Below are 16,933 nucleotides of genomic sequence, written 5' to 3'. Positions count from 1 at the left end.
AAAAAATATGTTTGAAATTTATGAAAGCAAAAAAATTTTTTTTGTGTTAAATAAATTTTACTCACATAGCGTACTCAATTTTTCATAATAGGAATGGTTCATACTTAGTCAACAGCAGGAAGATAGCAAATGAATTAAGGTGAACTCTTAATTTCTTTTTCATTTTGTTTATTTTCATTAAAATATATTTTAATTTGAAACGTGCATTGTTATGTGTACTTTTCTTGTGTAAACTTAAATGAGGATAAAAGTGCTCTTCATACGATTTAATTTTCGATTGTTCACTTTTCAAGATAGTTCACGCTCTAATCTCTGGTCCTAAGATTATTTAATTATGCAAACATCTAAGACTAACATTACCCCATCTTTCGACAAGAGGTCGTGACAATCAGTGTTTATATGAAAATCTGTATAATAATGCTGTTATTTAACATCCGATGTGCAAAAGTGAATTAAAACAAAATATTCAGAAAGATGAAAGTTAATGACACCTGGTTAGTTGTCATGCGAATTTGAGTAAACGTTAATGCGTTTCACCCAAAAGCTGAAATAAAAATTATTTTAGCATTACAATGCGAGTTGATTAATTTCAGCGCATGGACTGGTAGTATAAGATGAAAATGTGTGAGACGATCCAACTCGTGAATTGCTGTTCCTTAACATAGAGCTCTTCAGTCGCATGGGATGATGTTCCGGCTGTTTATTTCTGCAGCAGCAATGCAACAGGCGATGACGAAATTTGCTAGACATGAAGCAATAAACCATAGGATTTAGACAGCTGTGAACGAAGGGTAGCAAATAAAAAATAAAACGGGTGGTATAAATTCCATGATTGAAAACATCCAGGCAGCATTTAAGAATGATTTCCATTATAAGTCGTGGACCCCAACACACCAGAAATAGAATAACTACAAGGATTAGCATTTTAATCACCTGAAAAAAAAAAGGAATCGAAATTAGCAAAAATTGAGGTTTAGCTACTCTTAAAAGGAAAATAATCGTAACAAAATGAGTTAGAAAATTCAAGAGAAATAGAAAATTAAAGAACGAATACTGTAAACTAATGCATGTAATAAATTAAAAAATTAACATAAACACAAATTATAAATAACTGTAAAATATTAAAGCAAATGCCCTAATACAGATGCCCTAACACGGAACACAAGGAATTAAGTGAAGTGATCCTAATAAATTTAATTTCACTAATTAGTAAACTGATTCGCCTGTTAGTGTTGAAAAGCGGAGTTTCTGAAAAATGTTATATATTTAATGCACAGACTGAAAAGCAATTCATTAAGAAGAATGAATCGTATATTTCCTATTGAAACATCGCAATAATGTTTATTATTAGCGTCTTAGCCACATTATGAGCTTAAAGTTTAAGGACATACAATCGACTTTTTAATCGACTTCTAAATATTTTCCTCACTTTTGGATATTTACACATAGTTAATGGCCTTTGATACTGTGATAGATTTTATTCTTAATGGCGATTGTTATAGCCATATTTCTGGCTCCCGACAAGTATGAAATATTTGTGTCGAACTCCCCTGTGTGATATAAATAACCTAGCCCGTCCAAAGAGTGTGTGGTTTCCGGTGAAAACGCGAATGTCATGGTCGCCGATGGCCTTCGGATATTACAAAATTACAATCTTCAATCATATATTATAAGAAATTCTTCATCAGAGTAAACTGCATAAAGTTCTCTAACAAAAACATATCATTTTAATGACATAAAACATCTCAGCTGAGGAATATTAGTAGCAGTAATTCTGTGTTCATCTTTTAAAGAAAACTAATTATTTTTGTGATACATTGATATTTTTGTCGCTAACATCGGAAAATTACGTTAATAAGTTTTGAGTCAGAATATGCAAACAAAGTTTCGATCCGTTTGTTCGGTTCAAACAAAGCTATAACTGTTAAGTTACGAATATTTTAAATTCGTAATTTATACTACTTTATCACAGTAGTATAATAAGTATCAAAATTATTCCGTGCACGTGCTTTGGAGTAAGTTCGTGTATGGTGAGAATGCTCTAGAGCAGGGGTTCTAAAGCATGTTCCGTTAAAAAATTATCTAAATCTAAATAAATGTACATGCGATTTATTAGTTTTGGAAAGGGATAGGAAGGAATTATCTTTTAGCAATGCCGAAAGGGATGTATGGGGCAAAAAAGGATGAGAACCATTGCTCTACAGATTGCCTAAATAAATGGATTGATTGCTTTGATACACACAGCAATAACATATAGTTGCATTATTTAACAAATTAAACGACTTAAAAATTAAATTGCAATTAGTTTCCGTACAAAATTCAATAAATGTTGGATTCTTGAATAATAACGATGAATTTGAATTTTTTCTCCATAAATTACCTTGGCAACTGAGAATAAAATTCTTTCCGACCTTTCGGCATGCCATAGCGATTAGACTAAAGACATGCTCATAGTCCAGAATTACATATGGCCTATATTTTCCGAGAATATCCTCCCTCAGTGCGACCCGGGACATTCCAGAGAGTGTCATACCGGTGCGTTGAAGGGAGTATGAGCGAAAAGAGCTTAGTAGCGACAATGATATGACGTATTGTTTCGATGAGGCATGGAGTACAGTAGAAAATATCACGTCCTTTGTTACCACTGAAGCGGCCTTTCTGTATTGTTTTATTGTTAATGCATTAGTTGCACCGCCTATTGAAATATGTTGGAAGTGCCAAGTCTGAAACTAATATTAAACTAAAGTTTCGGCTCATAAATGAGAAGGCTAGGTCATATTCTTTCGACGAGGCATGGAGAACAGTAGAAAATATCACGTCCTTTGTTACCATTGAAGCAGCTTTTCTATATTATTGTACTGCTAATGCAATAGTTGCACCTTCTATTGATATATGTTGGAAGCGCCAAGTCTGAAACTAATATCAAACTAAAGTTTCGACTCATAAATGAGAAGGCTAGGTCAGACGGCTACAGTAGCATAAAAGTCTGCAAAAGACGGAACTGTTAATTTAAAAGCGACTGTATTACAAGCACTTAAGTGGTTATAATTTTAAAACTTTTGAAAATCAGTTATAATAAACAGAAATTCACTAAAATAAATACAGATCATAAACATCACGCTTTAATTAAATTTATATTGATGAGATGTTCTAGCTGTTTAAGGCTTCAGTTGCTATAAAATATTTAAAAACGAAATATATACATTTTTAACTTATAAGGTATTTCTCCCACCTTCTTGGCGTGCCTTCGTGGTGTGGTGGTCTGCACACTGGGCCGGTATTCCAGAGGTCCGTGGTTCGATTCCCGGCGAAGGCGGTTGTTAATTTTTCATTTCTCCTGCTTCCAAAAAAAACCTAATGTCTTTACACTGGTGCCCGAACAAAAAGGGTGTTGGATGATGATTCTCCGCACCCAGGATTTGGCGACTGGGTCCCTCTATAAACCCCAGTCGCCTTTTAAATGGGAAAATATGTAAGGTAATTCTCTCGCCTTACTAGCATGCCTTCGTGGTGTGGTGGTCTGCACGCTGTGCCGGTATTCTAGAGGTCCGTGGTTCGATTCCCGGCGAAGGCGATTGCTAATTTTTCATCTTGCCTGCTTCCAAAAAATACCTAATGTCTCTACAAACTAAACATCGCATTTTAAAAATTTGCCTTTTGTTAAAAAAAAAAAAAGAATTTTTCCTACCCGGATTTTACATCTCGATTTTGAAATCAATGATATCTTGCAAATTTAAAAGTTCATTAGTGCAAGGAGACAGCATTATAAGATTGTTAGATATTGGTCTAAAATAAAATTACTTGCACATATATTCAAATTGAAAGTTAAATTCAAGAACAAAAATTTTGCTGAGAAAGATCATGGTACTTTGATAATTTTAACATTGTATCGACGAGGCATGGAGTACAGTTTACCTTTCAAAGAAAATTAGCAGTGAAGCAATTCTGCATGCAGGGGGATTCAACACGTTTTTGTCCAACTTTTATAGGGTAACAGAATACAACTAAAATAGCATTTCTCAGTAGACAGTGCAATGTAACTCAAGCACAGAACACAGGACCCCAATGTATTTGTTTCAAGGGCCTTGTGTAACTACGTAATTCAGTAACATATATTTTAGTAATGCCGCCTATCTAGTCCTCCCGGCTCTTGGCCATGGTGCATAGTTAGTAGATTCCCTCCTTCTGAGAACACACAGCAGCAGCTTAAGCATAATAATAGTCAGATTTTAATGCAGCTGAAGAATCCAGAGAATATGTGTGCCATACCCTAAAACCATGCAGCGATTTCAGCGGTATCTGTGCGGAATAGGCTCTTTTACAAGCAGCTTGAGAGATACAGGGCATCCAAACAATGCATCGACGACATATGTTGCAGAGAAAACTTGCTACAATTTACACCCCTACCACGCAGAAAAGGTGCAAGGTCTTCAGAGTATCAGCCTTGTGTCAGTTTTACATACTAGCTTCTTTAGAATATTTCAACACAGCGGGAGTTTACTGCAGATGTTTTATTCACTAACGCATGCACCTCTATACCAGAGGAATTTTTTTTTAATTGCCATAGTTATAATGTGTAAGCAACCACTTCTTACAGCTATGGATACCATTATTGTCTTAGCGGGGTTATTTCCTATAAATATACGACTAGAAAACGAGGCAATAACAGCGAAGCTTCTTCTTTTCTCTCAAAATGAATAATATAATAGTCATACCTATAGCCCAGATAAGAAAAAAAAAAAAAAAAAACCTGTGATCGTTTCCCTCATGTTCATTCCGCAGACAAAGACGTAGGTTTAAGAGTATATGCAAAGGAAGCAAACATTACCGCACTTTGCCCCGCTATCTGTACAGACGGCTCCAGAAGTGCTATCGGAGTAGGATGCGTCTTAGTTCATATGGACGATGTGAACAAATTTCATTTTTGAAAAAGCTACTTATTCGAGATAGTATCATAATAGTGGCTTTCCGGCAGAAGCGATGGCAGTAAAGTAAGCAATTGCCTATGCTATAGAGATGCATCATTAAGGAACCTCCATTGATACAGACAGCCTATCTATGCTGCACGCTACCTGTAATCCTCATCGTACGCTACCACTTACTACAAACATCCGGATATAACTAAGATGCAACCCAGCTCTTTGTATCAATCTCCGATGGATCACACTTGACGGTACATCCACAGGACTTCATGGCTATGAGTTAGCTGATGCACTGGCAGCTAATAACTGCAATGCATTCCAATCCAGCATTCTTATCTGAAGATACAAATTGCAATGACAGTTGTTCATAAATGCCAGAATAAATGGGACACTAGTGAGTGCAAAAGACTGCATTCCAGTCACCATGTCCCGATTCTTCTCAGCTCCGCAACTTGCTCTCTACTTCAACGGCCATGGTTCGTTTTCCTTTTTATTACCCCAGGTTTGCTATCGCAGTACAGATACATGTCTCTGCGGGCAACAGGGCCATCCAGATTACTATATCACTGCCTGCCCGCCCAGTGTCTCAATGCACATTCGACTGCCCACAACTTTTCTCAAAGCATATAAGCGTTATATCCTCTGAACTCCGGTGCTACGGTGACGGTTATACAACGTAATCAATGTTATGACGACCTTAGGGCAATACGCTGTAGTATCTGTGTGGCAACTACAGTACTAATTTCTAATGTAGGGTAAGGTTGATATCGATGGGCCATTTAAACGAAATCATCCTCAAAATCGTCAAATTTGGCAATTTTGCAGTTTTGTACATTGTTAGTGTAAATATTACCTTTCATACCGCACATATCTAGAAAGAGATGTTGCAATTATCACATATTCAGTAAATACTAGCAAAATAAGTATAAGTGCCACTGGCCTAGTGAAGGAAACCAGTCACCTTCATTGGGTCTGGAAGTTTCTATAAATGAGCCGGTAACTATTTCATTTTAATACTTACATTCAACTTAATACAAGTCAACAAAATATTTAAGACTATTTTGAGCAGGATTCGTAAATATGAAATGCTGGTTAGAAACCAACACAAACCAATGAAAATACATTGAAACATACTATTGCTAGCTTCTCATTATTCACGAGGAATCAGGAGTAGGATTTTAGTTTATTCTCTATAACCATAAAATAGGCCTAATGTGAGAATCTACGAAATAATATTGAATTTCGTTAATTAGAAAAATTATATGAAAATGAGTATTTGAGGGCAATTTATAGTTAGGTTAGTATAAAAAGAACAATAATCTTATCTTGAAAACTTCCAAATAGCGCAAAATAATTACTAGGCCTACTACTAATATTAGGCTATTTATCTTATTCAAATTACTGCATCAGTTATTCGTTCTTGATGAGTTTAGTTGCATTTTTCTCAATAATACAAAAATTTTGATCCCCTTTCTACCACCAGCACACTTCTCATGAACCCACATTTTACACGACAGAGGCTGAATTATGTCTCCCTTGCAGTAATTACAACAGACAGTACAGAACCATGAATCGTTGGAGTTAATGGGCGTATTCACTGAAGGCAATGAAAGTTTAGCCCTTATTGTCTTCTCAGGTCCAAAAGCTTGAAGTCGTCTTTTCACAGCGGTGCCTTTGTTTGGCGTTTTTTCTTAGCCTCTTCCAGGATCTACTTGGATGGGCTACTTGTTATCAGTATTGTTTTTGGGCTTTGTTTGAGCCTTTTCCAACTGAGAATTTAGAAGGAATCTGAGAAAATTCATCCTAAGAAACTAACTTTTGACACCAATGTTGATGCATCACCTGGAAGCGGTTCTGATTGTATTCCACTGGTGGTTGCAACAGATTTTCTCCCTGGAGCTAGTCTGTTTCTCCCTAGTGTTATGTGACAGTCCATTAGTAGAAGCAGTTAGGCTTGTGTCAGGAACTTCTAAAGCAGAAACGTCATCTGCTTCAAACTGCACTCCTGCTACAAAATGAGAGTCTTGAACTACACCTCTGTTCACTGGCCGAACTACTGTTTTAGCAAAGCCATTCATTGCCGTCTCTACTGTTGCTGCTTGTCCATATGCTTTACCAAACAATCTTGCTACATAGAACTGGGTGATAACTTTCGGTTTACCTTCTCTCTACCATTTCATTAAGGTAAAAACTGCTCAGTGGCTTGAAGAACGAAACGTCAAAGGGCTGCAGCTTATGGGTTGCGTGACCCAGGAGTGAGAGCACCATTTTCTCGAGTAAGTTATAATTCTTCGAGATTTCTGGTGTGAGCATGCTGTCCATCTAGAAGGAGTAAAAAATTTTTTCCTTCGAAGAGTGAACTGTTTCGACGAAATGTTTTAACCACGGTGCAAATATATCTTTATTTATGAATTCACTTTCGGGATTGTATGCAAAAATTGTTCCTGGTGTAACTCCCTCTTGTAATCCTTCTGGAAAGTGTTTCCATTTTTATAGCAGATGTGGTGGGGCATATTGTCAATCGGCAGATGCGCAGCCAACTGTAGTAAAGCCTCTTTCTGTGCTGGCAATGAATCCTACAGCCATCTTACCATTCAAAACAAGAAAGTTCCGAGGTTTCTTTTGGACTCTTGACAAGCTTGTCTCGTCCGCATTGAAAACATCGACTTTAGTCTCGTCAACAGCTGCCCTCTCTAATAAGTCAGAAAAATGGTTGAAATCCTCTTTACTGAATCCTTTAGCCCGAAAAAAGGATGTGGTCTCTGGTTGACACAAATTGAGCTCAGAATGTCTTCTCATAAAAGAATAATACCACTTCTTACCAGCTATTTTTTTGTTGAAACGGTGAGGAATTTTATTCTTTTGTGCGATTTTAAAAGCAAGGGTGCTCAACTCACAAGGTGTTATCCCAAACAAAAATTCATCTAGTTTAAGGACATCCGACACTAGTTCTTGTTCCACTTCATCCGGTAGATCAGCCGTGCTAATTATAATTTTTTATGGTGTACTGCAAAACATTTTCTTCTCTTCAAACGTCTTTGCAACGTTGCCCTTGGAATGTTATGGCAGCTTCATTCACGTCCATGTCACCATTTCGCGCTGAATCAAGTGCACGACTAACATTATCTTTCTCCCCTTTATGATACTTAATTCCTAATAGAATCTAAAAAATAAAAACAAAACAAAATAAAAAAGTGTAAGGAGAAACAAAATTTTATATGACTAACATCAGAATCAGATATGTGCGATAGAAAAGCATAAAGCTACTATCATATTGCAAAGTATGTATCGTACACCGTAAGCCTGGCTTCTGTTGGCTGCACTGTTTAAAATCTCTATCAAGCGCGTATTATTAGAAGTTCTTGCTGAGCACAACAGTAAGGAATGTGTTTCCCTAGCACTGAATTTGTTAATTTTCTGACTTAATTCCTACATCATGTTGCTTCCTTAATCTATTTATGATCCAGATACAAATTTAAAACTACAAATAGGCATAAATTACGCAAGAAATAATGAAAATCATTACGATAGTTTCAGTAAAATATTCATTTGACATACGAATTAGGGGTACTCCGATTTAGATTAAATTTAGATTAATAGCTAATAATTATTTTTATAACAAAGAAAATGAGATCAATATCTAAGTGCAGATTAAATTAGACCTGATAGCTGCTGCTGATAGTGGTTTAGGAAATTAGATAGAGTTACATTTTATTCTTCAATTTTAAAAAGTTGCAAAATATTAACCTCAGTATGGTTTCCTTGGTTGGGCCACAAGCCCATTCGTAACAATTCAGGCTGGCTCTTTGCAGGCAACTAACAGTCGGTATGTAATACGTCCGTGACTTCGGTTATAACAACAACCATTGTTAATATAGACAAATAACGATGATTCAACACAGTTTTAAATACTACCAGTAACAACTAAAATACTATTCATGTCTCATTGATATCCATATTTTGTTTAGATTGATAAATTAAAAGAAAAGTAATAAAATCAGCTCACAGTCAAGATGGTGGTTTTCGAGCATCGTGTAGTACACTAAACAGTTAACAGGCAGCGCATATAGCTTCAAAATAGCTTCCAATAGCTTCAAAATAATGGAGGTAGCTCAACGAAAGAACCGGCCCATTGACAGCAACCTTACCCTACAATTAATATTCATCCTGACTATAATTCGACTACCTGCAGCAAAAGATCAATTTTGTCTTTTCCTAGCTTATGTGTATATACGTGCCCATTTCTTTTATTCTATGTGTATTATATACGCCACTTACTTTTATCCTCTCCTATAGTGCTCTGTCTCGTTAAGTGGCATGCGTATTTTTGTGCGTTGCGTGTAAAGTACCAGTTCGCGCCACAGCATTTTTTTAACTGCATGCTTTATGCATTTCCTATTCTAATACCTAATATGATTTCACCTTTTCGCATTCATTTTGCCTCCATATTGTGCTGTCTCTCAAATTACTAATATCTGCGTCAAACAGCATTTTTAACATTTACCTGCATCATAATTTAGTTTAAGTCAAAATTTCCCTAAGTTTGCCATGTTTTATGTAGCTATGAATGTGTTCCTATGTGATAGTTCACTGCACCTTACCTGTATGAACAAATTTGAAAGAACAAGTTGATCCTGTATTTGTCGACATACATGATGCACTGCATTTGGTTCTAGAATCCCCAAGTATGAATGTTCAAAGATCAAAATTAATTTCACAAGTATTATCAGAAAATATGTTGTTTAAATTAGTACAAACGGTTCGAGGAAGATATTTTATTTTTCCATTTATGGAACGTATATTTTCTAAAAAAATGCGCTACTATATCTTTAAATTGATTTTATTTGTGATAATATGTAAAATGTTCTCAAGTCTATGATTATTGTATCAGATTATGGTATTGTGGTATGTGGCTTACACTGTATTAATTATTGTAATGTATGATATGATACATTCTCTCTGATGAGACCTCTTCTGACTGGGGTGAAGATCGGATATTCTGTTTTTATGTTTACGTACCTGTATGAAATACCGCCAGCATTATGACGTAAATATTATGCCCCGTGTTTTGAATTGCGCTGCTCATATGTATTTTATAGGTCCACAAGTAGACATTGGACCCACTTATAAACACCTAATATGATTTATGTGCTTATAAGTGTTTTATGTACTTTATATAAGTGATTAAATAATTGCATTCCTTTATACGCGTTTTATGGCCCTAAATGTGATTTATGTATTTTATATTTACTTTATGTATTCATGAGTGTTGAGTATATATATATATATATATATTTATACATAATTCAAATATCACGTTAGCATCATCAGGATGTTCTCCGAATCAACAAATATAATTAAATTAACAGCCCTAGTTTGGAAATGTGAAAATATTTACAATCATCTCCCATTGAGACGTGTCATGGTCTCGAGGGAGATACAATAGTAGCGGGCGCTGGAAAATAACTGCTTGCCAGTGTTAGCTACGAGGCACATCCATCCTCTGTCACCTGTCACCTTTGCAGGCAACAAGTAATCCGCATACTCCATGTCTACATTCGCTCCAAAGGAGTTTCCCAATAGATGTTTGGGCTGGAATCATCCCCGACCATTTGACTGGCCCAGATTTCCTGTTAGTCCGAGTGGACAGAACAATGTACTTAGCGTTTTTTACAAGACGTTCTACAAGAATTACTGAGCCTATTTCTAGCAAAATTAAAATACGTATGTGATTCCAGTACGATGGAGCACCCAGTTCAGCGTTGATATGAGGAATACCTTAGATGCGACATTTCCATAATGATGGATCAGTTCAAGTGGCCTCCATCAGTCGGCCGGTACGGTCACCGGATCTCCAAAATTTGGAGTTTTTCTATGGAGCTACATGAAAAGCCTTCTCTATGGCTGTTCCATCGATTACAATGAGAATATTATTGCTGCTCCTGCTTCTAGAAAAATACTTGTTTTTTTCATAAATGTATGCTGATCACTATATCTCAGATGTAAAGCCTGCATTGTTTTGGGGGTAGCTCTTTTAAGTAATTTCCGGAAGTTGCTCAGCAAACTTCGTTCTCTAATTTATTCAGTTTTCCCATTCCTCCGCTTGTTACTGCTAACTCCTTCCGTTACATAACTTGCGTTTCGCCCAAGTGCTCAAGGTTTTTATCACTCCATAATGTTTGGCTCAAGAATTTTAAATCATCCTGCATACAGGAAAAAGAAACTGAAACCGGGTAAACTGAAAGCAGAATAAGAGCAAAACGCTTCTCAAGTGAGAGACCAAAAATGAAAATAAAAGTAAAACAACGTGTAGTCAAGAGAAGAACGTGAAAATAAAATAGTACCTACTAGATGAGAAGACCTAGGACTGCAAGGAGAAAACATTTAATGAAGAGTGAACCTGGGAATGAAAGAGCATTCGATAATTTTATTGCGGCACGTACGCTAGTACATAGAGATTATCTGCCTATGAGAAGAGAAGCCTGTATTGAGGAAACCTAGTCGTTATTCATATTATACATCCTAAATCCACGAAAATGCCCATGCAGACAGCTTGATTAGCAGGATTCAGGCCCAGGTTCAGTTACTAACGTTTAGCAGTCTTATCCACTAGGCCACTGGATGGGTGACAGAAGAAGAAAGAAATACCTGTTTAATGGGAAAACATCTTTAGCAGTGATGTTAAATGGAGGAGAACATTTGAAACTACTTCACATAAAATGCCGTGGAAAGTTGAAAAAAAAATTTAAAAAATTAATAAAAAGTACTTTTTTTTCGGTTAGAAAGAAAACTTGCTGCAGTTACAAGTATGGAGATATACTTTTAGATGGAATAAACAGAATCAAAATAGGACAGCTAAATAAATTGTAAGAACCAAACAAACTTTACAACTCTGAGACTTAAAATACTATAACAACAGTGGAAAATGAACAAACGAACAACTGAATTTTTACGTTCCCATACATACTGACGACACACATTAATATATCGTCAACATGTATGTGAACACGAGAAGAAGAAATGAAAAACATGAGGAAACTTTCAAGTCATTTATATACAAACAACAATAATATATCTTTACTTGCGAACGATACTTCATACTTCTAATACTATATTTCATACTTCTAATACTATATTTCATACTTCTAATACTATATTTCATACTTCTAATACTATATTTCATACTTCTAATACTATATTTCATACTTCTAATACTATATTTCATACTTCTAATACTATATTTCATACTTCTAATACTATATTTCATACTTCTAATACTATATTTCTAAGTGGCCGCACACGTGCTGACTAAGGAATTCGTCGAAAAACACAGCCCAGGAAATCGATCATTTAGACATTTTATAGCCGACAATGTTGCCCAAGAAACACGACCGTAGAATACATCATTACACTCGCAAGAAAGGGGAAGACAATACAATAAAACAATTAATTACACGTAAAGCAAATCCATACTCTTGGCTTAAGGTTAGCAGTCTTTCTCCGCTGTCTAATACCGCAAATGTTATTGGTAAAACATATATATAACTAAAGTTATACTAAACAAAATAAAATTCTACTTTTGCGTAATTCTGTCAAATACTGTGAATGCAACTCTTTTTGCTGGGGATGAAGTGGGGAAAAAGTTTTTTTTATTTTAATTTTTTTAAAGTAAAAACTCCATTTAGCTTAGCAAATCATGCATAAAAATAACGTGTTCAAAGTATTTTGGATAATTTTCTGAAGACAATGAATCTGAAAAAAGAAATAAATAAATAAAAAATAAATAAAATATTTTAATTCAGTAATCTACCCGTGAGTAATTCGATTTTTTGTTAGAGGCAGATTTCTATGTAATTTAGAAAATTTAATGACATGAGCCACAAAATTTAATGAAATGCACAACATTTCAATGAGCAGCTAACTCATTCTCTTCAACAGATGAACTGAGAATTTAAACTTTTGCATGGTCTCATTACTTATCTTAGACACTCATCTGTTTATTACACTACGGGCTCTTTTCAAATGCTTAAAATGGTATATAAGACAGCACAATTTTATCCCGAAAAACAGCACAAAAAGTAAGCCGAAGAAATAAATATGAGATTGATTAAGAAAAGACTTATAATGTATTTCTCCCTCTTTCCAGCATGCCTTCGTGGTGTAATGGTAGCACACTCGGTGCATATTCGAGAGGTCCAGGCTCAAGTCCTGGCTAGGGTATTGCTCATTTTTCATATCTCCTGTTTTAAAAAAGGAATCTAATGACTCTACAGCGGCGCCCGAACTAAAAGGTGCTTGTCGATAACTTGTCGCCATCAGGATCTGGCGATTGTTTCTCCTAAAGCATACTGGCCGCGTATTCGAGAGGTCAAGGTTCCACTCCCGGAGAGGGGACGTCTCCTGCTTCAAGAAAACCTAATGACTCCTGCTTCAAGAAAACCTAATGACTCCTGCTTCAAGAAAACCTAATGACTCTATAAGATATTTCTCCCGCCTTCCTAGCATGCCCTTGTAGTGTAATGGTCAACACCCTGGGCGCGTATTCCGGAGGTCCTTATCTCGATTCCCGGCGAAAGCGTTGCTCACTTTTCGTCTCTTCTGCTTTGAAATAACCCTAATGTTTCTACAGTGGCGCTCGATTTAAAAGGTTGTTGGATGATGATTGTCCATCCCCAGGATTTGGCGATCGGGTCCACTAAACACCAGTCGCCCTTTAAGAGGAGGAGTATATGAAGTATTTCTCCCGCCTTGCTAGCATGCCTTCGTAGCAGGCTGGGCGCACTGGGCGAGTATTCCAGAAGTCCGTGGTTCGATTCCCGGCGAAGGCGTAGCTCATTTTTCATCACTCCTGCTTCCAAAAAATCCTAATGTCTCTATAATTTATTTAGTAATAAATTGGAGAGAATTGTCATTATTATCTGAATATATTTGAACAATCTATGTGAATTTCTATGTGAATTATTTGCGGAGGGTATTTTTTGATTTTCAGAATCAATGGCTTGCTGTAGAAATTTCCTCAGTACATCAGGGGAAATTTTATGATATCTTTAAACTTCTCTAAATCTGATTTCTACCGCTTCTGTTCAATTCCACTAGGAGAAATAAAACAAGAATGGATAGACAGCTACATAGAAATGTTGCTGTCGTCTATTTTTCTTTACCGAATGCTTTGTTTTATTGTGTATTATTGCTAAGTTTTTTACTGCCATAGTCTCCGATATTTTTTTTAATAATATACTATTTACGTTACATAAAACCTTTTGCTATATGTCTGCTGAAAACATTAATTTATGTAAGAAAAGCTGGAAAAATACTTATTTTACGAAAAGCACGTGGAACTTTAGGAAATTCCGTTTCCGTTAAAAGAATCATTCAGAAAAATTTTGATAATTTTCAGTTTTCAGGTAGCAACCAAAGATGAATTTGATTGACTCTTCACCTATAAGAATTGCATTTAATAACCTATTAATCATATTATAAATTTGTCAGAACTCTAGACATGATTGGTTTTTATATCACAAATTAATTAAATGCAAAATGCTTGAGAACTGTTTTGTTAATGTGCGATACTTTATTGTTACTACATTTTACTTCGAATACCTTAATATATGTTATGTCATGAAAATATTAGATGATTTGAATGTTTCTGTTAAAAGGGTTTTTATTGTGGTTAGAATGTAAAAATTTAAATTCGAATCCAGCCCATTTTCTCGGAGAGTAAATGCAAAACCCGGAGTTGTGAATCTGAAAGATTAAATTCGAAATTCCGCGTTAATATAGTAGATACTTAAATAATAAATTCAAATCTAATTATAGATCGTAAAGAATGATTATATGAAAGAAATTTGTTACCATTAACTCTTAAACTGTTTTCTCACCTGCTGTCTGGTTGACTTGACGTTACCTCGGCATGAAACTCTCTGACCATTCCATGTAACGTGAGAGTCATGGCTGATGCTGTCATGGGAACTGGTTCGTGACATATTACTGCAAATATTATTTGGATTATCACTGAAACAAAATTAAATGAAATACATTCTACAAATAGCAAATTTTGATTTGTAAAATACTCGTATTTACTATATTTTTCAGGCTAAATTTTAAATATCTCTCAATTTAAAATACTATAGGAACTTATTTCAGAATTTTCACTTCAAAAATATACGTGCCTGTTAGCAATTATCACGAAATTAAGCAAACTGCAGGAAATTAAAAGGCACTTGAGCTATAATTATGACATATTTTCAATGAGCAGCAATTTTGTTTCAGTAAAGGCGCTGCAAGTGACATATTTGGTCATCCTTAGGCACATAATCCTTGGCAAGTTAAGTTCCAAATGTTGGTTCAAGTCCACTAGATAAAACTTTAATATCTTTTAAAAAATCTTGAAATATTTAAGAATTATGTATTAGAAATTTTCCAGTAAGCACTCTTTCACCTTAAATCTGCATTTCTTTTCATATCCAAGACGTGGAAAAAATAAAAGAAATATATGTGAAACCATTACCACTAAAACTGCTACCATTTTTTTAAGTCAGGAATTATTACATGTTTGGCAGCAAGAACTTATTTACACTTTGATTTATTACACGTAATCTCTTACTAATTCCTGTATGCATCACAATGCGTGCATGAGACAAATATACAGCATTTAATACTGCTTGCTTTGAGAGCTATTTTGTGTTTTAAGAAGAATTATCCCCTTCAGTTTCATTTGCCTTATTTTTTAACTTATTCTAGTTTCTTTTAATTAGATAGGGTTATTTGGTAGTGCAAAACATATGAAAACTATCTTCTTACTTGTAGCGATGTCTTCGGGAAAGTTCAGAAAAATATCAGCATTCTGGGATTTTTGCCATTCGGTAAGTGATCGACAGAACCGGATTGAAAAGCTGGAAAATGATAGTCCATACTTGGTAAATTTATCAATGCGACAGCTTTCGCCTCGAGACAGAACGTCTTTTTAAACAATAAACTCGGTAGACCCCCTTGAATTGTTTTATTTTGGACTTTGGAAGTTAAATAGGATGCAGAACTTTTCTGCTTAAAATGTAAATGATACTTTATATATTTAACGCATTAGAAAACCTTCGTGTGCGAAGTTCTATTCAATTCTTTCAACATAAAAAGCTACTTTTCAGGAATAATGCTCAAAATATTTCTTTATCGCAAACGAGGATGCAATATGATCTGTTGTTTTGGTTAAGCCTTCCTGTATGATGCACTGATCAGTTTTACACTTGGTCAGTTTTGGACTACATCAGTTTATACCAGCGATTCTCAACCTGTGATACGCAAGAGAAAAATAGGTGGTACGTAAAGAAACAAAGTATTTTTAACTATAAAATAAAAAAATTATTCCATTTTTTCCACAAATAATCTTTCAGCCACAAAAGTGAAAAAAAAAAAAAAAAAAAAAAAAAAAAAAGACTTAAATGATGGGATGTTGTATTTAACAGGAAATAAAAATAAGTTCCTATAAAAGGATAATAGCTAAACAAGATGTCAAAAACATTATGGCTTACGGGACTGCATTTGTTACACTGTTAAGAGTAGATGCAGCTAATTGCCTTCAATAGAGGGCACTCTCATGCAACCATTGAATAAATGCAAACCATTGAATAATATCGTGCTGGACAACGATATCCTTTATTTTGTAGTCCTCTAACTAGATAACTTTCTGTGCTGATAGAGGGTTGTAGGACGCTTATGGCCATATTCAGGTTCTGTCGTGAAGTTAGACCATATTACTTTCGAACATCGTGGCTATTTTGAAATTATGGAGTTGCACTGGCAGCTGCCTCTGACTTAGGAGAGCCTTTAATCTTCTTGTGATCCTGCTAGGCGTAAGGCCCTTCATATGGCTTTTTGCGATATATTTATTGACTATATATCTTTCTTTATGACTCGAAAGTAATAACCTTGCATTTAATGTAAAACGCGTTTTGAAACTCACAGGCACTGTCTACCTGAACTGGCTGAAAGAAGTACTACAGGTTTTCCTAATAGCC

General features: G+C 35.3%; 1 protein-coding gene across 1 annotated transcript in view; it reads right to left on the bottom strand.

Annotated features, from left to right (window-relative positions):
- Positions 1–205: 205 nt before the first annotated feature.
- LOC118199203 (uncharacterized) overlaps positions 206–16,933 on the bottom strand; it is a 63,549-nt gene continuing 46,821 nt past the window's right edge. The window contains exons 4-7 of the mRNA XM_085808797.1: positions 14,801–14,909; positions 7,957–8,085; positions 6,765–7,090; positions 206–1,060 (exon numbers count right to left, since the gene is read on the bottom strand). Coding sequence (XP_085664923.1) covers positions 568–1,060; positions 6,765–7,090; positions 7,957–8,085; positions 14,801–14,909 — 1,057 coding nt within the window. The 3' untranslated portion in view covers positions 206–567. The remainder of the gene's footprint in view (positions 1,061–6,764; positions 7,091–7,956; positions 8,086–14,800; positions 14,910–16,933) is intronic.

The sequence above is a fragment of the Stegodyphus dumicola genome, chromosome X2, assembly GCF_044657685.1.
Source record: "Stegodyphus dumicola isolate Sdum_Otavi_A_Nest chromosome X2, ASM4465768v1".
Taxonomy (NCBI): domain Eukaryota; kingdom Metazoa; phylum Arthropoda; class Arachnida; order Araneae; family Eresidae; genus Stegodyphus; species Stegodyphus dumicola.
The sequence above is the reverse complement of the archived record's forward strand: the minus strand, read 5'-3'. Positions and strand labels throughout refer to the sequence as shown.